Source organism: Carettochelys insculpta, chromosome 12, assembly GCF_033958435.1.
Source record: "Carettochelys insculpta isolate YL-2023 chromosome 12, ASM3395843v1, whole genome shotgun sequence".
Lineage (NCBI taxonomy): Eukaryota > Metazoa > Chordata > Testudines > Carettochelyidae > Carettochelys > Carettochelys insculpta.
The window spans coordinates 38,559,288-38,582,011 of NC_134148.1; the positions used below are offsets into that span (position 1 = coordinate 38,559,288).

A 22,724-nucleotide genomic window follows, 5' to 3' on the forward strand; every position below is an offset into this window, starting at 1 on the left:
TCTGTCAACAGAGCAAGTTTTGCATAAATGCAATCTGTCAACAGAGGTTTTGTTGAGATTTCACTGTCGACAGTAACTTCTGTCAACAGATGCTTCTAGTGTAGACGTAGCCTTCAAGATCAACAGCTTCTCATTTTGCTTTTCAAAAGCAGTGTTCCCTCACTGTATATTAGCTTTTCAAATACCATTAAATAGGACAAATCTGTATTTGCTTAACAAATTTACAGTAGCTTTATGGAAACCCAAAGCTGTCTGTGCTACTGTGATTCTAGTGTGAGTCTAACTGGCCAGCTGAAAACTCCCTCCAAGAAAGGTTCTCTCTCAGCCATGGGAGCTGGCAGTTGTACCTGCTATTCCCATCCCCTACCTCAGCATGGGGACATATTGAAAGAGGAAAGGAGTTTGCCTGGGATATGCAGAGGCTAGAACAGAGCTTACTCAGTTGATCCTCAGCTACATTATAGGCCTTACGAACCGTACACTACAGGGGTAAAGTAGACTAACACTGAGACTTCACTAATGCGTGAGGGGGAGGGCAGCACAGCCTCGCCCCACGAGTAGGTAGTTGTAACTTTTGATTCTCTCATACCTCTTATCTGTTCCAAGTTAAGCTCAGCTGTAACAAACAGTCTGCCTCTTGGTATTTCTGTTCAGAGATTCCTATAAGATTGGAACTGTAAGTCTTTGATCTCAGGACAGCATCTTCACATGTGTTGGTCTGAATGAGTGCAAACGTCACTTCAGAACTTAAATGCTGTTATTAGACAATACAAGGTATTTGCTATTGTAAAGCTGTCACTGAAGATTTGAACTGTCACATTTGTTTCAGCTACCTCCTACCTCATCTTCTCCCAGCCAAACCAGCATTAGATATCCATGGTTTACGCCACCAGTCTACAAACACTGTCCAAAGGGTGTTCAAGATGAGTTTTGTCCCAGTTGGCTTTTGGCAGAGGTTCATAGCACGGATGTTAATTAGTCTTGCTGAGATGGATCTCCAGGTAGGTGACTATGGTCAGAAAACAGCACATGAAAACAATTACAGATATTTGGTCTACAATCTGCTCTCATGATATGCCTGCGCACATCTGGCGGAACTCCACTGTAGCCAGTGATGTAACTCCAATTTATGCATGTTTAACTAAGAGGAGAAGTGGTATTGTTGCCTTCAATCTAATTACTTGTGTAAGCAAGAGTTATAGGAACGTGTCAGAAGGTAAAAGTAATGAGCCTGGTCATAAAAATAGCGTTTGCATGGTTGGTTAAAGCAGTGAGTGTCATTGGTGGCATAAGTTACTGCTGCGGCTTCTCTTCAGTGCAAAGTAAAAGTAATTTAAGTTCCTTACAGGTACTGTCTTATCACACACCCATGTCAAGGGGAAGGGGGTGAGGATATGACAGGTGCAGGAGTCAGGGCCCAAGTTTGGACACAGGGCTGGATTGTGGGGGTGCTTGATTAAAGGGAATCCCAGTGTGGAACATCTTGGTGTTGAATTATTGTGTCATTTCAGCTGTTTGAGAACAAGAAGAACAGCAAGAGCAGGAACAGAAATGTGACCATCTACAGCTTTACAGGCACTCAAAGAAACCGCTGCAGCACATTCCGAGTCAAAAGAACTCATACTGTCTATTGGCAGGAAGGTCTGTTTGTTAGCTTTGATGGTGGCTACCTAAGGTAATCGCTGCTCAATATTACACATTCACTGACTTGGACTGAAGAGGAGGGTGTGTGTTTGTGTTCATGCAGCTCAGAAAAGCAAAGCTCGGCAGTTTTGTGGAGCAGACTTTGTTTGTCAGTTATGAATGTATCATATATTATTTCTTGGAGGCATTGTTGTAGGTACACATATAAAAACCTCCAAAAATGCAGAGCAACATTCAGAACAGAACTGTTTGCCTGAGGAAAAGGAAGTGGGTCTGCCCCGTGAAAACTCATCACCTAATAAATTATTTTATTAGTCTTTCAAGTGCTACATGAGTGCTGGTTTGTTTTGTTAGCACAGAGAGCTTTCTTTTGTCCTTCTGTTCTGCTTAAGCCTGGTAGCTTTTCTTGTGGAAGGGGACATGAGATGTGGTGTAGCTAGGTCAGTGCAAGCCTTCCACTGGCTGAAGCAAAACAGCTGGATTTTTTCTTACACTAGCCAGGAGTCTGAGCCTAGTTGTCTTTCATAAGATCACACCAGGAAGTCTATGGCAGAACTCAAGGACTTAAACCTGTCTCTCAAGTACTCGAGTAGTATCTAACCACCTGACCATCTTTCCTCTCTTTTGAGTTTGGCAGAGGTGTCCACGTACCCATATCAGAAGGTAGTCATGTTTGTCAGTGAGAAGTCCTATGGTACCTTATACACTAACAGATTTTTTTGGAGCATAAGATTTCATGGGCAAAGACCCAAAGTGGGTCTTTGCCCACAAAAGCTTATGCTCCCGAAAATTTTTAGTCTATAAGGTGCCACAGGACTTCTCATGGTTTTTGCAGATACAAAAAGTCTGTTAATCTTTAAGGTGCCACAGGACTTCTCGTTCATGTACCCATACTTAATTCTCACAAAGAGCCCATTTACTTTGGCTTTGTTGGGACAAAAGAAAGTGCAGCTCTTCTACATAAAATTTGCACAAAAGCTCACTTCTGTGTATAAATACCAGAGGTTGTAGGCAAATTAATACAGCCACATATTCTGCAAGCGTGTTTTTGAAGAGCCTTTGACGTTATGGCCCTTTGAGTTTTAGGGGTTTTTTTAAGACTCGTATCCCTTGAGGACTTTATTTATTGCTTTCAGCATAATCTCCACTGGCTTACAAAACTGCAGATCATTTGGAGTTTATAAGCATCCAGCTTTTGCTTATTTGTGTTTATAGATATTCAATCTAAACTCTTCTGGGTGGTAGATTCAGTTTGGGGATCATATTTTTAGACAATCGAAGTTACTTTCCTTTTAAGTATTTTTTTAATTATTTGTGATTTCATGGCTCAGCTTGTCAGTGATGTTGCTAAAGAAAAACTGTTAACGTTCCTGGCTTACAAATGCCTTATTTGGGTGTTTCATGCTTTCCATTACATAGTGTGGAATCTTCTGACGTGAACTGGAAAAAGAAAAAAAGCGGTGGAATTAAAATTATTTGCCAGTCAGAAGTGAGAGATTTCTCAGCAATGGCTTTCATCACCGATCACGTCAACTCCTTGATAGATCAATGGTTTCCAGGTAAGAAAAGCAACTGTAGCATTCTGTACGTTGTTATGTCTCAACAGTATTTTTTGGAAATTATTCCTTCACAAAGCTATCTGTGTGCACAACAGGCAATAAATGAAGAGCATTAAAAAACCATCAGATCAGCATAGGTCCCAAGGATTCTACAGTCTAGAGGCAGCAGTAGACTCACTGCTATACACATCTTTACTGACACCACATAGTGTGAGCATTGTATCCAAAGCATGCAAATCCTTCAAAATCCTAAAAGCAAGCACAGATTAGATGTACAACAACCGAGAGTCAGTGATCAAGTCCTCCATGGAATGTAGTGCAAGCAGTGTCAGGTCCACACTGCCAAGATAAGTTAAATCACGATGTTTGAGCCTGGTTTGCCAGTTTTATACCAGGGTAACTCTATTGACTTTAATGGAGTTACTCATGATTTTTAGAGCATAAGCGAAATGAGAATCAGGCCCACTGTTTCCCCAACTGAAGTCTGAAATTCACAACTAAATTTTGATTTAAAAAACCTGACATGTTGTACTCTAGGAAACCACATACTGTTCAGAGATAAGTGTTGGCATGTATTGGTCCAAGATCTTTGTAAGAAGATAGTTCTGCAAACCGCAGTCTGACATGGTCACTCATCCCTGGCAAGGGGTTGGACCTGTTACCTTCCACTGCCCTGGCTATCTCTCCCTAATACCCTCAGGCCTTGTCTCAGGCCCTGGAGCTGGGAACTTGCCTGGCCAGAGATCCCTCAGCTCACTCTGCCCCTCCCCACCATGGTACCCAGCTCTAGCAGACAGCTAGGTCCTTCTCCCTCCAGGGCTGAAGCAAGAGTGTCTGCTCACCCTAGCTAGCCATCTCTTCTGTATAGCTTTCCTGGGCTCTGATTGGCTGTCACAGTCCTTTTCCCCCAATTGGCTCTCAGGACAACCATCTTCTAGGGCTATTTTTAACCCTTCCTCTGACAGCACAGGGCAACTGCCATGTCTCAATCCCAAAGAATCGTATTTGGATATGGAATGATGAATGGAGGATGCAAGTCAATGGTCCATTTGGATAAAAAGGCAGACCAATAACCCATCCAGCAACACTTGTTGACCCCTTTCAACAACGTACAAGGCACATGTCTGCTACCCCTGCCCTGTGCCTCCAATTGTCTGAGGAGGAATTCTTGTTCCTTTTTGGACTGAAGACAACAGAACTATCGGAACCACAAATTGATTAGCATTCTAAAACGATGAGGCTGTGGCTACACTAGAAGGAGGATGCTAATGAGCTATTTCGGCAGATGCTAATAAGGTGCTGCTATGAATATGCAGCACCTCATTAGCATAATTGTGGCCGTGCACATTTTGAAAGTGCCACTTTTGAAATGCACACTGCTGGTGTAGACAGGGGCCTTTCAAAAGGAACCCCTGAATTTTGAAAGCCCCTTCTTCACAAAACCAAATAGGAAGACGGGGCTTTTGAAATCTGGAGAGTCCTTTCGAAAGGCCCCATCTACACCGGTGGCGTGCGTTTTGAAAGCGGCACTTTTGAAACGTGTGGCCGCTATTATGCTAATGAGGTACTGCATATTCATGGCAGCGCCTCATTAGCATCCCCCTTTCAAAAGGGGGGCGCTAGTGTAGCCACAGCCTGACAGTGCTCTTTGTGGCTGAGGGGGAGAGGAACCTTCATTCACTAACTGCTCTGGAATCTGGCATACTCAGCTGGAAGGACCTAGTCCATTCAGCATTTCATGGCATTCTGGGGGAGTGTTCTGTGATTTCCAGTTCAGCTAGAATCCACCATAGCATGACAAGGGGAAATTTCTTTTTCCCTCTGCCTTTTGTGAATTGGAACTTTCACTTCAAACTAGTGATAGCTGGCCTGAGGCTTATCATCCATAAGTGGCTCTTTAATGTGTCTCCTGCCGTTCTTTGAGGCACATGATATTAAAATGTGTGGTTTAATTTTTAACCAGTCAGAATCGGGGTGCTTTTATTGTGTTATTAGCCTATTGTAGTCAAAAAATTAATATTATTTGGTCAGTTATTTTGCTACGAGACTTATACACACTAAAATTTTTGCCTGTCATGGCATTTAAATAGGAATATATAGTAACATAGCAAATGAAATAACAAATTCACAAAACTGTGGCTCTTTTGGGAAATGCTGATTGCTAATTTGTCTCCTGAATCACTGAGCTGTGAGTAATACTGCCTCAGATTGTGGCTGGTCACAAGCCTCTAACTCAGAGGTTCAGAAGCCCTGCAGTAAAGTAATATCTATGATAGAGTCTGTCAAAACAAGTACTGCTTCGGCCCATAACTCCTGGGAACTGTCTCTCTGATTTCTTGTCTGCTTCATTCTGGCTAAAGCAGAGTCAGAAGGAGGAAGGAACTGTAAAGGGACAGACTTGATTCTTATTCCTTTTTGTTCACTACAATGGACTCCATCTTTCTGAAGCGTGGCTAGCTAAAGCCATGAAGAAACGTTTCATAAAAAGAAAAACAAAAAGCAGTCAAGTAGCACTTTAGACTAGCAAAATAGTTTATTAGGTGAGCTTTCGTGGGACAGACCCGCTTCTCCAGACCACAGCCAGACCAGAACAGACTCAATATTTAAGGCACAGAGAAGGTTGATTATCTTTTTCTGATTTGTCCTCCTTGCTTACTGTTTTTGGTTCTCTGTGCCTTAAATATTGAGTCTGTTCTGGTCTGGCTGTGGTCTGAAGAAGCGGGTCTGTCCCACGAAAGCTCACCTAATAAACTATTTTGCTAGTCTTTAAAGTGCTACTTGACTGCTTTTTGTTTTGATAGTGTATGGACTAGCACAGCTTCCTCTCTGTTACTTTCATAAAAAGGTTTTCCTATCCATAAACTTTAAAATTTCTATCATGCTGAAAAAATTATTTGCACTCCCTGTGGGTTACTTATTTTTGGTGCATGAAGAACTGAATGAAAAACTGCCAGACTTCTTAAGTTATGTCACCATCCTGGAGCATGTGTCCATCCAACGCTGCCCTTGCTGCCTTTGTGTTTTTGACAAATAGGTACTTTTTATCACAGCTGATAAACTAGAAGAGCTGCTCTCACCAGTTTGGTCACATGAGGGATTACATGAGCACCTGGGACTTTGCAAGCAAGGATTTCATGCGGATGAGTGTACTGGACACTGCTGTTCAATGTCTTTTATTATTTTATAATTTGTAGCACTGACTGCCACAGAGAGTGACGGGACTTTGCTAATGGAACAGTATGTCCCATGCCATATCTGCGCAACTTCTAGAGCAAAGGAGGATGAGCCACCTGATAAACTGGAAGCTGAGCAATACTTTAACATGGAGGATTGTGTTCTGACTGCTATAGAACAGGATTGTATCGTATGTCCTTGTCACCGTGACGTCCCAGTTCCTCTACAAGAGCTGGTCCCAGAGCTCTTCATGACAGATTTTCCAGCCAGGTAATGTTACTTGACAGTCATTGATTGGACTTCAAAATTTCTATGAATAATTCTGTTTGCATTTGTTCCAGCTCATTTCTACTGGACGTCTATACTGACTCTTGATGTGAAAAAAAATTCATCTACCATGACTCCAAGCTATGTCATCGTATCCTAGCTTAGTCTGCCTTACATGGTCATTACATTTGCTTACACAGTCACTATGTGCTGTCAGTATCTGATTCATCACCTTGTAAAGTCTCCTGATATTCCTGTGGCATGATGTGGAAATCACTTTTTAAAAGAGATCCTATTCTCTACTGTCCTTAATAGCATATTCTGGCCAGGACATGGTGCAAAATATTTCATTCAGGACCCTTATTATGTATAAAATGGCAGATTATTAATAGTGCGCTAATAATATAGAGTGCTTCAAAGTGCCCATCCCAAAGGCATTTCAACATCCCTGTGATTTGGGCACATTTTGATTTGGGCATCAGCTACAGTGTTCAGACTTGTATTAAAACTTCCCCAAAATTCATTTTTGTCAGAGGTGGAGTGTTATTTTGGAAGACATGAGTGGATTATTGAAATTAGCTAATTTCAACCTTTAGCCCTTACACAGCCTGTGTACAACAAATTTCTTCAGACTGTTCCCAGTGAACAATTATAAACATCCATCCATTCTTTGTGACGCTTGCTCAAGTTGCAGTTTCTGCTCTTGCGGGATGATAGGACACACGCACCCGCAGCAGATTCTGGGGCTTTGGCTGTGATTCAGAGAGACTTTCCCTCCTCTGCAGGAGTCCTGGACTCTACAGAAAGTCTTGCTGTCCCAGACAGAAACTTTAAACGATTTAACTACTTCTCTAGGAGGATTGACTCCTGTGCCCTGTAATTGGCTTGGATAGTGCAGTTTCCGTCCTTGAGAAAATTAAAGCACTTTTGCTGTCGAAAGCAAATTTGACCTAGCAAAAGTGGGCATCAGATCAAATCTGCTATAGGAAATGATGATATTTCCTGAAGTTTATACAGAGACCAAAATCCTAGACCTTGCTCCCCTAAAAGCTATTCTCGGTTACTTTTCCCATTACTTCAGGGAAAAGTTAATCCTCTGATTAATGGATCATATTCTCAGTTACTAATGCATTTTACAAACCTAATAATGAATGAGGCTGAGAGAAATGATGGTTTGAAAAAAGAAAAGAAAAGTACCACTGGCACAATTTTTTCCTTATCCCTTTAAGTGAAGCTGAACTCTTCAGTAAAGGCCTTTATCTCCTTCATATATACCCTGTGGTTTCTGCTTCATTGCTTTTCCCTGATTCCTCTTCTCTTTTTACCCAAACACAAGCTTTACCTTTTCCTCATGCTTTTCACTCTCTCCAACCCAATCCTATCCCATTCCTACTATTCCTTGTGTTGGAGCATTGAAGACAGGAAAGAAAGTCTTCGAAAGGATAGTGGATAGGCAAGTTTCTTTCCCAAGCTTGTCAAGCAGGTCACTTAGAAAGTGAGGTGTTCTATCAAAAGGTTTTGCAGGGCCAAGTTGGGGATTAGATAAGCATTCTGTATGTGGAATGATTTTCTGTACGTGCATCTCTATCTCCCTGTCTGACAGACCTTTCATCTGGACTCAAAGGCCATTCTAAGCTGCATAGGAATTTCTAACCAATGTCTGATGCATTGCATACCAAAACATATACAGTAAAAGCTCAATTATCCAGCACCCAGACAACTGGCAAATTGCATTAACTGATATGCTACAGCCAGCTGCCACGGGACCAGCTAGCCGACCACTGCCTGGCTGGGGGACAGAGCAGAGCCTGCTACCCACTGCCCAGTTGGGAGGCAAAGCAGAGCCAGATGCCAGCTCCAGTTTGAATATCGGCACATTTTATTATCCATGATCCCCAGTTCCCTGAGGGTGCCAGATGATAAAGCTTTTACTGTACAAGAAAAGGAAGTTGAAGTAGAAGGAACCCATTTAATTTTGAGTTGTGAGGCCCTTTCAGTAATGAAAGGATTTAGGCTTCCACATGCCGTCAGATGTAGTGTTTTTTTTCTGGGCATCTCCAGTAAAGGAGCTGAGCGCCGGACTCACTCACAAGAACTCATTTCATTAACAATATTATGATTGAGATGTTTCAGCCTATGAGGCAAGGCACAAGGAGAACCTGATTGATTGTTAAGTCAATCTGTGAAGACAGTTAGGAGGCCATTTTGTGTCTTCTGGTATACATGACCTTGGATGTCTTCATCAATGCTATTATATGCTTTATGGGCTGGAAGGGAAGAAGAGTCAGAATCTAGGGTCAGATTTAAGGAAGAAGTAGACATTTTTATTCTCATGCTTAGATTAAATTTATAAGAGTTTCGTATAACTTTCACATTGCACCTATTCTGTAATATTAGCTTTTGGTTCATGGAGCTCAATTGTGGACATAAGGGAGCACACATGCTTAAAGCAAATTGATCCTAAGCTGCAAAGTTCCACCTGGATTTGATGTGAAATCTCTAGCCAGCCGTTGAAATTATTGCCCTGCCCCTTTTAATGAAACCAAGCTGAGTTCTGCCTTTTCATTAAGACTGTAATCAGCTGTCATTCTCCTGGTCCTAGTGCAAACATTGTGTATGTCTCTGTTGATAGTTGTCCCCCATATGTATGACAGACACACAGTGGGCTCCAAAGAGTGAAGAATCCACTCTTGCTAATTAGAGAATAAATGTCTGAAGGTCCTTCATCAGGGCATCTGGGCATTTAGACAGCAGTCCTGTGTCCCTAATGGCTCATACTGTCTCTATGACTCAGATCTGTCTACTGGGTATGGTGCAGAGCTCTGAAGACTCTAACCAGCTGCTGTCTGAGCTCCCAATATTTGCGCAGAGTCGCGTAAGCCTGTCAAATAAATAATTTTAGTAGCCAGTGTTCCTTTCTCCAGGTAGTTTTAGTAGGTCATTCTGGGTAAATTTGCCAGCACTGCAGCATGTAAGCCCTCATAAGGAGTTTTATTTGTTAGAATTCTATTTGACGAGTCCATCAAGGCATATGGAAATGTTTGATGTCAGAGAGGCTGTAAACGCTTTCTCTGGGAGGGTGTGTAAATGAATTCCTGTCTGGTAAAAGCAGGCTGGTTAGAACAATCATTTTTCAGCACACAGTCCAGTTCTGCTGGAAAGCAGAGGAAGTAAAAACCTGTAAAACTGGCCATGCATTGTCCATATCTGCTGGATTTTCCTCATCAGCTTAGAAATGGATCCTTGCTGGCTTTCAGAATCTTGTTGGTTGCCAGTGACCTACATTCAACTCAGTAAACTCCCCATTTTGCAGGTTTGCCCACATCTTTCTTCCTTGTGAGAAACAAATCCATGTGTACTGGCCTTTAAAATATCTAACAACACAGCAACTTGTGCAGTCCTCTCAGTGAAAACTTTTATTGAGATGATAGTCTTTTAAAAGTGTGAAAAAAATCACATTAAATTTGCAAATCACAGTTCCTTTAAAGATTTATATTTTACATTTCTGGCAGACTATTTCTGGAAAATAGTAAACTAGAATACAGTGAAAATGAAAACGATGTTCTTGGCCAGGGTGGAAGTGGAACCATTATATATCAGGCAAAATACCAAGGAAAACCAGTGGCGGTGAAGAGATATCACATTAAGAAATGCAAGAGTTCTCCTAATTCAGCTACAGGTACAGTGCACAGAATGCGTGTGGGGTTACGTTTGTTAAATATGGTCTGTCCACAGTGAATTTGTGAACTATGATTGAATCGTCTTTGGTCTGCTAAGGACTGACGGCCTCTTTTTAAATATAGCTTTCCAGTGTACAGCAAAACTTGTAAGAAAAGGAAGATAGATGTATTTTAAGAAAGTCTTTACAGATACATCTCCACAGCAAGAAAAGTTATGAAAGCTGTTGCAGCAAATCTCACAGCTTGGGTCAGTTAACTTGGGGTTACAGTCCTTGTGTTACAAGGCTAATAATAGCACTGTTGATGTCCTTGTTCAGGCCAGAGCCTGGTCTCTGAAACTCGTTGTGGGGAGAGAGTCCTGGAGTCCAGACTCCAGTCTCAGCCTGAACTACATTGCTATGTCGAGCCCTGCAGCATGAGCCCGAGCCATTTGACCCAGGTTCTGAGACACGTTGCTGTGGGGGGTTTGTGCAGTGTAGGCATCCCCTATGAAAACATATATAAGAAATGGAGAACAGAAGCCAGGCTGATAGTCATTGGCACATGATGCACTTCTGCATTTGGGGTCCAGGTTTGGATTCTCAGTCTTTCATGCACTGGCCAGCTGGGGACTGGGGGCTCTGACAAGACAGAGCCTCAGTTTGGGGGAGAAGACAGAATCTCACTTTTCTCCCTAATACATCCTCCTCATGATTCTCCGAGCCTGAGCCATCCTGTTGTGCAGAATTGGTTTCATGGACAAGGCACTGTGCTAGTTCTCAAGAGAGCTGCCCTCAGTTTCCAGCTGTGACCTTGGCCAAGTCATTTGATCAATGTGTACCTCTGTTCTCCACCTGTAAAATGGGATGATGATACTTCTTGTGTCTTTTCCATATAGACCATCAGACTGTTGGGGCAGGATGGTCTCTCATATGTCCATACAGCATCTTGCACTTGGCTCAAAGGGACCTCTGCCATAACAAAAAGTACTGTTACTCAGTTGTCATACCTTACAAAATCTGCACGGTCTCTGAGGTGCTCCTTTCACTGGGACCGATAGCAAGTCCTCGCAGTTAAGCACAGGCAAGTCAGTTAGATCATACAGTCAGTCCCATGGGGGCTAGAATGATGAGCCTACCAGTGCTTTAGCTGGTTTAATTTGAGATCTCAAGTCCTAGGGCTTCCATCATTGCCCTTGGAAGGCCAGTCTAGAGCCTCAGGGACTCAGCTCACTTCTGGCTTCAAAGAGGAAACATATAGTGCCTCTGTGGGTTATGGAGAATAGCAACTACTGCACCAATTGCATGTGCCCTTTGGAAAGACTAGGGCTAATAGCAAGGTTAGCCATGAATGGCTTCTGTGTTCCCTTGGCACAAGAGCTGCGATTATGCACAACTCCAGTGCTGGGGTGGAGTCAGAGGGGCCATGTCTCTTCCCCATTATGTTTTATATAATAGTCACGTGATGTTTTTAAATAGAGATGTTCAAAAGCACTTACATTCTGGAAGAACAGGAGTGCCACTGACTTTTAGTGGGTCTTATGGTCCTAAGTCATTTATGAGACCTTCGAAATCCCATACCCAGTTGCTTCCTAGTGCACTAACGTAACTGCTACTGACAGAGTAATAATGCCTTTTAGAAGGTCATGCAAAGGAGGGCATGGCCCAAAGCACCATTATTAGAATAAGTAAGGACATTGTTTGCTTCCTGCAGTAGTTTTCTTAGCTCTTAAAATCCTATAAGCAATTCTAGTTTTCAAGACAACCATAAACACGGCATTGCTTGGTTCACCTGTTGCAATGCTGCTTGCTGAAGTGAAAAGAGGTCTGTGTGTTTTACTAGATACCATGCTGAAGCACTTGCGAGCTATGGACGCCATGAAGAACTTCTCCGAGTTCCGTCAGGAAGCCAGCATGCTCCACTCCTTGCAGCACCCTTGCGTTGTTTCCTTGATTGGGATTAGTATCCATCCTCTCTGCTTTGCCTTAGAGTTGGCTCCCTTGGGCAGCCTCACAACTGTGTTATCTGGAAAGTCCAAAGGTAACAGCCAAACCTGCTTCTTGAAAATAATGAAATGCTTATGTCACAGTGTGAGCAAAAGGCCTGCCATCCTGAAGCTATTTTTTGAGCTGTAAAAGGAAGTAATGTTTTTTCCGAGTTGGATAGGCAGTAATGGAATTCCTGTCATGCTGAGACTTTATTGGGGTCTCATGAAAACTGCCAGTAAGACTCAGCTTTTAAAAATGATCTAGAAATTTATAGGCCCAGTACTCCTTAAAATTAATGGGAATATGGTGTCCAAATCTTATATTAATACTGCACATGCAATTTGCCCCCTGAAAATCAGATATGCAGAGATCTAAATGTCAATCTATGACTTGTAATTTTGCCACTGTTAAATTAATGGCATAAAATCCAGATGTGGGATGAGGCCCCTTTAATAACTTGGCCCTATCTCCATTTCAGCACTTTGTCTAGTTTTATCCCACTATTAATTTTTATGGGAGCATTATGAATGGCTGAAATTAAGGGGTTAAAAAGCTGACAGAATTCTACCTACAGTAACACGAACTGTGCCAGTGCAGTTCATCCCATTCAGAGTAACATTTTAACAAATAGATTGTTTATGTTAGTTCAGATTAAAATAATAAGAACTGTCATCCTTATGAAAGTTTTCTCTACTAAACATAGCATTTTTTGTTGATGACAGGGGCTTCCTTTGTGCCATTGGGACATATGCTAACCCAGAAAATAGCATATCAGATTGCAACAGGCCTTGCCTACCTGCATAAGAAGAACATCATATTCTGTGACCTAAAATCAGACAACATTTTAGTGTGGTCCTTAGACATTAAAGATCATGTCAACATCAAACTTTCTGACTATGGGATTTCTCGGCAGTCATTCCATGAAGGAGCTCTTGGAGTGGAAGGCACTCCTGGTTACCAAGCCCCAGAGATTAGGCCTCGAATAGTGTATGATGAAAAGGTAACTAAGAAATTTCCATTGAAGTGCTGTGATTCTCATCTATAAATCAATGAAAAGGATGCTCACGAAGGCCCCAATGTATTTTTCTCACACTGCTGACTAAAGCCAGGGTTTTCAAAAATGGGTGCCTGAAGTTGTGCCCCTGAAGCTATATGTGAGCGTATAGGTAAATAGCTTGATTTTTTCAGAGGTGCCCAACAGCTTCCCATCAGTGGGCGCTACAGGTGTTCAGCACCTCTGAAAAATCAGAGCATTGATTTCGGAGCCTAACTCTGGATTTTGGAATTTTAACTTGAGGCATCCACTTCTGAACAGGTTGTTCTAAACAGAGATCTGATTGACTAGAATCACTGATGAAGAAGCTTTTCATGTCATTGCCGTGTTAACTGGTCACAGCACAAGAGCAAGGCACATGCAAACTGGAGTCTGTATTCATAGCACCAGCTGCAGCTAGGTGGGAAATGCCATGTGCCATGGAAGAGTCCCTGGGAACAAAGCTCTTAGGACTCTTCATTTAGGTCAGTTCATTCTTTATAGAAGAAATTAATCCTATGCATAGTAGCCAGCCTAAGAGCTATTCAACACTGATGAGGGGAATAAGCCTAGTCCCTCCACACAGGGGTGCATGTCATCTGTGTATATCCTGAATGTGCTGCTGATCTTATTTTATTACCTCTTTCTGGTTGTTTGTGTGTTCTTTGGTTTCCATCATTGCTGTTGAGGTTCTCCTAAAGTCTAGAAATACCATAAAGTTCCCTTCCAAACAATAGCTACACTTCATCCATGGGGAGTTTTGTGCTTACCTGTGTGATGTTTGTCTTAGGTGGATATGTTTTCCTATGGAATGGTCCTGTATGAGCTATTGTCTGGACAGCGCCCTGTGCTTGGACAACATCAACTTCAAATTTCCAAGAAGCTGTCCAAAGGGATCCGCCCCATTCTGGGGCAGCCGGGGGAAGTGCAGTTCCACAGGATGCAGACACTTATGATGGAATGTTGGGACACTAAGCCAGAAAAGGTACAAAAGGGGGATGACAATTAATGCTTTTTGACCATGTATCTACAGTTTGTGACTGGGGCCATCCTGCAACATCCCCCTCCCCACATGCTAAGGTCCAAATCCTCAGCTGGTGTAAATGGGCACTACTCCAGTGATATCAGTGAAGATCCATCCATTTACACCTGTGGGTAATTGGAATTTAACTTCCATTGATTTCAGTGTGGGTTCCATGTGTGGAGCAACTGTATGCTTATTCTTGGGGTGAAATGATGGTCCACTGAAATCAAGGGCAAAATTCTCATAGACATTAGGGGAGCAAGAGTCCACCCTTAATTACTAAAAAGCTTGGACTTGTCATGATGTGAATACAGCTAGAAGGAATTCAGGAACTTTGAAAAGATGGTGCCATGGGACAGGAAAGGATTTCAAATACAAAAGGAGATTACACTGTACAGTAGACCCCTGACTTACATGGAATTGCATTCCTGTGCCACCCTGTGTAAGTCAAATTTTGCGTTACTAAGGGGAGCCAGGATACTGACTAGCACAGCAGTGCTGGACAGTTTCCTGTCTCCTGTGAGTGGCAGGAGCAGGGAGCCTGGCTCCCAGCACCCTGAGGCTCACAGGAGACAGGAAACTGATCAGTGCTGTCCACTTCTGTCAGGGACGGCAAGAGTCAGGCTGCCGCTCCTAATGGGAGCTGTTTCCCTGCTCCTGTCAGTGGCAGCAGCTGAGAGTCAGGCTCTCCACGGCCACCACTGACAGGAGTGTGGAAACTGAACAGTGCTGCTACACTGGTCCGTTTCCTGGCTCTCCTGAATGGCGGGCAGCCCAGAGCCAGGTGCCAGCTCCCCACCACTCAGTTGTGTTAACCCAAGATTCACGCAACTTGAGTGCACTTGTCTTGGGGTCTGCTGCACTACATCTTTCTTTAATCACTGTGCACTTTTGCAGCCGCAGTCCTTCAAGTAAGGGCTAGGCAGAGCTTTGATTTACAAACACTGATACTCTGTGATGAATGTGTCTCTCTCTTCTAAATTCTCAAAACGTAAGAAGTTCATAGATAAAATCCTAATGAGAGAGGGAAACGTGGAAGAGGGGTGGAAGGAGAAAGATCAGCCTGGATTGTTGAAATTCATGTTGGTTTTACACCAAAGTGCAAAATTCAGGGAATACCTGTGGGACAGGGTTTTGAAAGAAGTGTGAGGAATTTGGGTCCATATTTGGGTACATACCTCCCTTAGGTTCTTTTCAGATCCCCAGACTGTGAAGCTATAGATATAATAAACACTAACTATTATGAATGTATTGTTCGTTCGTGAGCTGCAAAAGAATCTGTTTTGTATCTGCCATTCAAGGTATGGGTTTTGTCTTTCAGCGTCCATTGGCCATTTCTGTTGTAGCACAGATGAAAGATCCTACCTTTGCTACTTTCATGTACATGCTGTCTTGTGGGAAGCAGTCTTCCTTCTTCTCTTCCCAAGGACAAGAGTACACTGTGGTATTCTGGGATGGGAAGGAAGACACCAGGTAGAGGCTTTATTTGTTTTTATCCTTTTCATCCTTTTTGATACGTCCTTGATTTAATATAGACTCTTTCCATGTCAGCACTCATGCTAGTGGAGGCAGTAAGGAAGGAAGGTAAAAGTGAATTAGGAGCACTTCCAAAAAGACATAATATCCCAGACTGCTTTAAGTAAAGAGTATTACAGAGCTTAGCTGAGCTTCAAATTATTATCGGGTCAAGGTCAGGAACTGTAACAAACCCAGGATGTGGTATTGGCACATCAGACTAGATAAGATCGCCTTTTACTAATGAGACCATCTGACACTAAGCCTTTCGTAACAGAGGGACCAATTCAGCATTCCATGCCTATTCAGCACAGCACTTATGCCTGTGCTTAAATCCAATTATTTTAATACTTTATGTTTAGTATATACTTAAGTTTTTTACTGAATAGGGATGGTCTTAACCAAGTGCTTAAATGCTTTGCTGAATTGGATCTGATTCTGATATTGGATTTAAGAACATGCCTCGTACTGCTGATGGAACTATTTTATGAGCTGATCCAGATTTTCTATGAAGGTATTCGCTTTCAGCAAGTATTTGCCAAATGGTATAGGTAAGTAATTTTGGTTCTGTTAGTCATGAACTGTTTGCTTTCACTATTTGTCATTCATGCCATTTGGTTCACTGCTTAAGCTGTACAGTATTTATTTCTGCTCCCTGATTGTTAGACAGGTGAGTAAGGAGTTATGCACCTCTGGTACACATTTCAGAACATACAGCTACTTATGCTAAAATGGATGCAGCTTCTGAGATTCACAGACACATTTGTGAATGCCCAGGGTTTGTTCAAAAACCCATAAAAATGTGACCCCCACAAATCATAGTTAAAGAAACATGCTGCTTTTATTCACAAAAATATTAATTAATCAAGTGTTTTAAAATTACTTTTCCATGCTAAGGACCTTCAGTCTTTCTTATTCTGTCACTTCCCTTTCATTTAGCTAACAAAATAATCAGAGTAACAAGACAGTAGTTGGAATATGATTAGAAAACAAAACAAAAAGGTAGTCAAGTAGCCCTTTAAGGACTAACAAATTTGTTTTGTTAGTCTTTAAAGGGCTACTTGACTACTTTTTTTGTTTTGATAGTATATAGACTAGCATGTCTCCCTCTTGATTAGAAAACAGTTAATAGTAGAAGGAACTTTTAAGTGTCTTAATTTGTCTCGACAATATTTCCTCTCTCCCCCAAAATTGAGCATTTTCTTCATCTGCAAGATGATGGATAGCTAAAGAGCTGACAGTATATGTGACCTGGCCAAAAATACTAAGTGATCTCCAAATTGTGCAAACACATTAATTGCACCTGCCTGTTAATACTGTTTTACTATTGGCACCGCTGATCTAACAAATTGCATTTGCTCCTTTCAGAAACTACACGGTAGTGAACACAGAGAAAGGACTCATAGAAGTGGAAAGAATGAGCTGCCCAGGAATGAAGTTATGCTGCCAGTTAAAAGTTCAGAGTGCACTATGGACTGCCACTGAGGTAAATGTTATCCCATATTTCACCTCTCTTCTTGTCGTTTGGCTGCGCTTCGTTGTGCTACTGGAAAAATCTGTATTCATGTATGTTCAACACAAACATGGTATTTTAGCACAGTAAACTACTAATGTAAAGCTCAGAGAATTAGCATGACAATGAGTGTCTCAGATGGGCAGTCAAACTTTGCATCTGCTCTCTCACTGGTGTATTGTTTCCACCTGTTATTGAGCTAGAATCTAGAGCTGACTGGTTCCAAGACCATGGTTCTGCTGTTCTGAATGAAACATGGAAACAACAGCAGTTCACCATAAAACTGTCCCAGCTTATAGTGCATCAGTACTGAGGGATTCTATCAGGTCGAAAGTCCTGTCTGAAAGTGATAAGGAACAGCACTGGAAGAAAAGACATTGAGGCTGGGGATTTTTAAAGATGCTAAAGGGAGTTAAAGGTCCATGGCAAATAAGTGCCTAACTCTCCAGACAGCAAAGTGGATATATCTCTTCTAGGTCCCTGTTTACTCTTCAAACAGAACCATTTTGAGTGCAGCCAGGTTCTGATACAAAACAAAAATGTTCTTATAAAAACTGCAGAACTGTTGAACAGCTTGAATTCCTAAAAGTCAGAGCTTCGCAAATCGAAAAAGGGTGAATTATTTGAAATAGGTGATTCAACCAACTCTAGTTGTATATGTATGACATTGGAGCTGAGTGAAAATTTGGATTTGTATCCCGCAGCTAATTCTGCTATTGTGACATTTTACGTGTCCTGAATTGCGTCAGAACGTCAAAATATGGACATTTTGCAGGGAAAAAAAAAGCACAGAAAGGTTTAAATTTGTGAAGGTTGAAAGATTTTATTTTTACATTTTTCATTAAAATGAAACATTTTGACATTCCCATAATGAGGTTTTATTTCTGCTTGAACAAAAACTAAATAAAACAAAAAGTAGTCCTGTAGCACCTTAAAGACTAACAATATTATTTATTTGATGATGAGTCTTTGTGGGACAGACCCACTTCTTTGGATCTGGAGAATCTGAAGAAGTGGGTCTGTCCCACGAAGACTCATCATCAAATAAATAATATTGTTAGTCTTTAAGGTGCTACAGGACTACTTTTTGTTTTATTTAGTTTTTGTTCAAGCAGAAATAAAACCTCATTATGGGAATGTCAAAATGTTTCATTTTAATCAAAAATGTAAAAATAAAATCTTTAAGGTGCTACAGGACTGCTTTTTTCGTTTGTTTTTCCAAGATACAGACTAACACGGCTACCTCTCAAAAACTAAAATATTTACTTCAAGTGAATTCAACATTAGACTACATCTGTCTCCTTATGGTGCCACCCAGCTTCCTCAGTGCCGTAATTCTGGTTTTTCATGCCTTCAATCTTTTGTATGGGCTGGGCTCCCTGGCTGGACTATATCTCCAATGAGGCATCCTGCAGCTTGGTGAGAAAGAAAACTGCCGTGCATCATGGGAGCTGCCGTGCAACCACAAGGCCCAGCACACAGAGCAGGGTGGGAGGCGTGAAGCATCTAAATTACAACTCCTTTAAACCAGTGCAACCCCACAGGAGGTGCAGTCTGATGTTGAAAAATGAGAAATTTTGGTTCCGGTCAGCAAAGTAACCAAAAGAATATATGTATTCAATTTTCCTATGAGAAAATTCCCTACCAATGCTAATAGATGTGAACTATGTGTGGAGTCAATCATATTTTTTAACCTGATTGCAGATTTGGTAAAATTTGATCCTTGTACTGCCAGATAGCATTGGGTCTCACACACTTTAAGGGGATTCCAGGCAAGCCTCTCTGACCAGTATGGATCACAGAAAGCCAAAACAAAACACCAGGGAGAGGACCCTTAAATTAAAAGTTGTCCAAAAAAGAACTAAATTAAATCCAAAGTTAAGATTTTTGATCTCTAGATATACAAATTGGATGGATTTATAGGAGACAAATTTGGAACAGTTTATCTGACAACATGAAAATTGGGTAAGTTGAATTATTACTGAATTAAACTTAATTTAATCTGCTCTTTTTCATTTGCAGGACCAGAAGATTTATATATATAGCTTACAAGGCATGTGTCCTTTAAATACTCCACAAAAGGGATTAGACACTCCGGCTACTGTGAGCTGTTTCTTAGCCGTGCCTGTTGTAAAAAAGGTAAAGAGGAATGTTTCTCAGAATTGGAAAAGGATATCAGTGAAACTAAATAATAATCTTAAGGAACCAGGACCCCAGAATAATGTTTCTCACTATCCTCTACATAACGAGGGAATGTTGCTGTGAACTCCTCTACATTAAAACTTGTGGGCAGAGCCAAAAGAGCAGTTTGCAGGTCTCTGCGTTCACGCCAGGGAGCACAGAGGCCTGAAAATGGCACAGGGGAGAACCTGAGGTATAGAAACAGCACTTCAGAACTTGCTGGGGAAGTAATTGAAATACACCTGCTTTCTTTCCACTGAACCTTTCCAAATGCTTTCCCACCTTATCATTAGAAAAAATAGTGTAAGTTACTGAGAAAATGGGATAGAGGGAACTGACCGATTGCTTAGAATGGGTATCAGTTAATTCTTAATGTAGGACTTCAGCATTTATTTTAAGTGCACATTGACTGGACAACCTCCATGCATGCAGCGTATACATGCATATGTATCTCCTATGCATTAGCAACAGCCCTTTTTACCTTACGTTAGGAATTTGTATACAACAAAAAGGCAAGCTAGGATATTTTGTCTCCTTAATCATAACAAAGGGAGGCATTATGTGACATAGAGCTACTAGCCTTATTTTTGGTGACATTTCAAGTTCTGATTGATTAAATTATCCTCAGTTTTACCTGTAACAATCTAGAGTAAAAAAGTCCCATTATCATCCATTTATTTTCAACATTTCTAATTACCTAAAAGCTTATGCATACAACTAAGGAGCATACTGTGTCTACAACTGCACAGAACAGTTTTCACAGTGGTAATGAGGTTGTGTGGGGTTATTTTATGATGTCCCCATTCTGTGTTACTGTGCATTTCTGACTCAATTGCTCAGACTGCTGTATAGTTGGTGAGAAGTATCCCTGAGGGATAGTGCAGAATTAATGTGCACTGTTTACTTCCCACTTCACCCTCTGAAGCAAGGTGTAAGTTGGATTTACTTACAGGGTGCACAGACCTGTTGCTCGCACAGGAATTAATTTCACCCCAGGATGCTGTTGTTTTTTCTGGTTCCCAAAGATACAATTTTTGCCTATGATGTTTGGTGCCTCACATGTCACTTGCCTTTTTCCTGCTGTCTTGCATTTTGTCCAAAGAAGGAGAACGTGCCTGTCATTTTGAGAGTTTCCACTTTCACACTGATTACAACTCTAGGGGGTCTCGGGTCTCCAGGTTTCTCTTTCCCAGTTGTGATATGTCTAATGAATGCAGCAAATGTTTCAAGGCCCTACAATAATGTTGAGTCCCCAGTCTCTGCCCCCTTGCCACCAAATCAATCTTTTGAGCAGAAATCTTTGTAGGGCTTTTTGCTCCTTTGTGTGGACACTTATCTATGTGTGGCCAGGCCAATAATCAGGAGGAAGTGCTATAAGAAAGTCTATAAGAAGCAAAACCATTTACAAGATTTGAAGATTTTGCTAAGCGAGACACATAAGGCCTAGCGTATTAAGCTGCTGAGCTTGCAGTACGGAATGACCCTCTGAAAATAATCCAGTGGAGAAAAGAAACTTTCACTGAGGCCGATGGGAACATAAGCCTTTTCCAAGCACAAGAGCCAGCTAGCTGATGAAGCCTGAAGTAACATGCAGTCAGATCAAGGCCCTGGGATTTTGCTCATAAGGGAAATAAATACTTTTAACTGGCTGTATTTGAGAAGACAGATCCAAAAGAATAGCTTCCCATGCTTCTTTTCTCATCCAAAGGAAACATCATAGATACTTGAACGTAGCAGAGTAAAGCCCAGAAAATAAACTTTCCCCCTCAGAAAAGAATAAAAAGAAAGAAAAAAAAAACAACCAGAAGAATTAATAGTGTAATTTTGCTGGTTAATTTTTATGATCAATTATTATAACCGCATAACAATAAAATCCTCAAGACCCCCAAAAAGAAAATTACCTTCCTGTCTGTTTCCAATATTTTCACAACAAAAAAGCGAGAGAGAGGTTTGAACGCATGTCAGGACTTGGCCTCTCTATTAGAGCCGAGAACATACGAAAAAAAAGTTGCCCGTAAAGGTTGTAGCCTGCTGAAGTCTTCTGTGCCAGAAGGGAATTAGATGGGGGGAGGGACAAAGTCTGTGTTTGAGTGCTGAATTTACCTGGTACCTCATGATTTCCAGAGGCTTTAAACACTGCACTGTACTGTAATTGTGAGACCGGACTGTCTTGGAACAGGCACATTCTGTCTGCTGTACAATACAGCACACGCCCCCATTAGGAGGCCATTCTCACTGGCACAGCTAAACTTCTGGCTGGCCAGAGGGTTCCAATGCAGTTTTGTTTCTGTGTTTTCGTTGGCTCTTCTCTCAGCTAAAATGTCAAAAGTGAATTCTGAGAAAGTTACTTAACATTGATGGAGGCTGCTGAGCTCCTTGAGTTTGGTCACTTTTTTGATATCATGATTGGGAGATTGTGACGGGTCAGGACCCCCTTGGGACTGTCATCTGATGTGTGAAGACCCCACTGAGCATGGTTTTCCTGATAGACTGGGTACTCTAGTAACCCTGTCTTGCAGTCCAGCCTGCTTCCAGGGGTCAGGGCCACCGCCAGTTATTAAACAAAGTAAAACAGAACTTACAAGCTAAGCTTAAGACACCAAAAAAAAATAATTACATACAGTATCTCACCCTAAAAGTTGTTCTGATTATCTTCACTGACGAGATATCCTTCCAGCCTGGGTCCAGTTCCTTTCTCCAATTTAGTCTTGGTTGTTTCTGGCAGTCATCTAGGGTGTGGTAGCCGTGGAGAACTGATGACCTGGATTACCTCACTCCCAGCCTTTAAATAGATATTGCAAAAGGGGGAATTTGCTGTGTTCCATCTAACCTTTCCCTCTGCTCTTGTGGAAAAATACAGCATCCAAGATGGATCCCACCATCGGGTAACATGACCACGTCTTGGTAGGACTCACCATTTTCCCAGGCTTACACGAAAAACAAATCTATACACAGATCTTCATCCTGAATATTGGGCCATTAATTTCTGTGCGTATTACTTATGGGCCTCACTTAGCACAACTGCCTTAGTAAGACAGCTTTATATTTCTAACTTCAAATATGGGGAAAATACATGCATGCAAATGTGAAAATCATATTCCATTGATTACAGCCATCCAACGATATTTCACATGATGTATTTTGTATAAAATATAGACCAGTTGTGT

General features: G+C 41.6%; 1 protein-coding gene across 7 annotated transcripts in view; it reads left to right on the top strand.

Annotated features, from left to right (window-relative positions):
• The window catches only part of LRRK1 (leucine rich repeat kinase 1), a 132,298-nt gene that overhangs the window by 99,264 nt on the left and 10,310 nt on the right, over positions 1 to 22,724 (top strand). For all 7 annotated transcript variants that reach the window (XM_075006425.1, XM_075006424.1, XM_075006427.1 and 4 more), the window contains 11 exons: positions 830 to 1,001; positions 1,512 to 1,675; positions 3,064 to 3,203; positions 6,398 to 6,647; positions 10,157 to 10,323; positions 12,146 to 12,343; positions 13,014 to 13,291; positions 14,115 to 14,309; positions 15,670 to 15,821; positions 17,232 to 17,349; positions 19,399 to 19,515. In XM_075006425.1, coding sequence (XP_074862526.1) covers positions 830 to 1,001; positions 1,512 to 1,675; positions 3,064 to 3,203; positions 6,398 to 6,647; positions 10,157 to 10,323; positions 12,146 to 12,343; positions 13,014 to 13,291; positions 14,115 to 14,309; positions 15,670 to 15,821; positions 17,232 to 17,349; positions 19,399 to 19,515 — 1,951 coding nt within the window. The remainder of the gene's footprint in view (positions 1 to 829; positions 1,002 to 1,511; positions 1,676 to 3,063; positions 3,204 to 6,397; positions 6,648 to 10,156; positions 10,324 to 12,145; positions 12,344 to 13,013; positions 13,292 to 14,114; positions 14,310 to 15,669; positions 15,822 to 17,231; positions 17,350 to 19,398; positions 19,516 to 22,724) is intronic.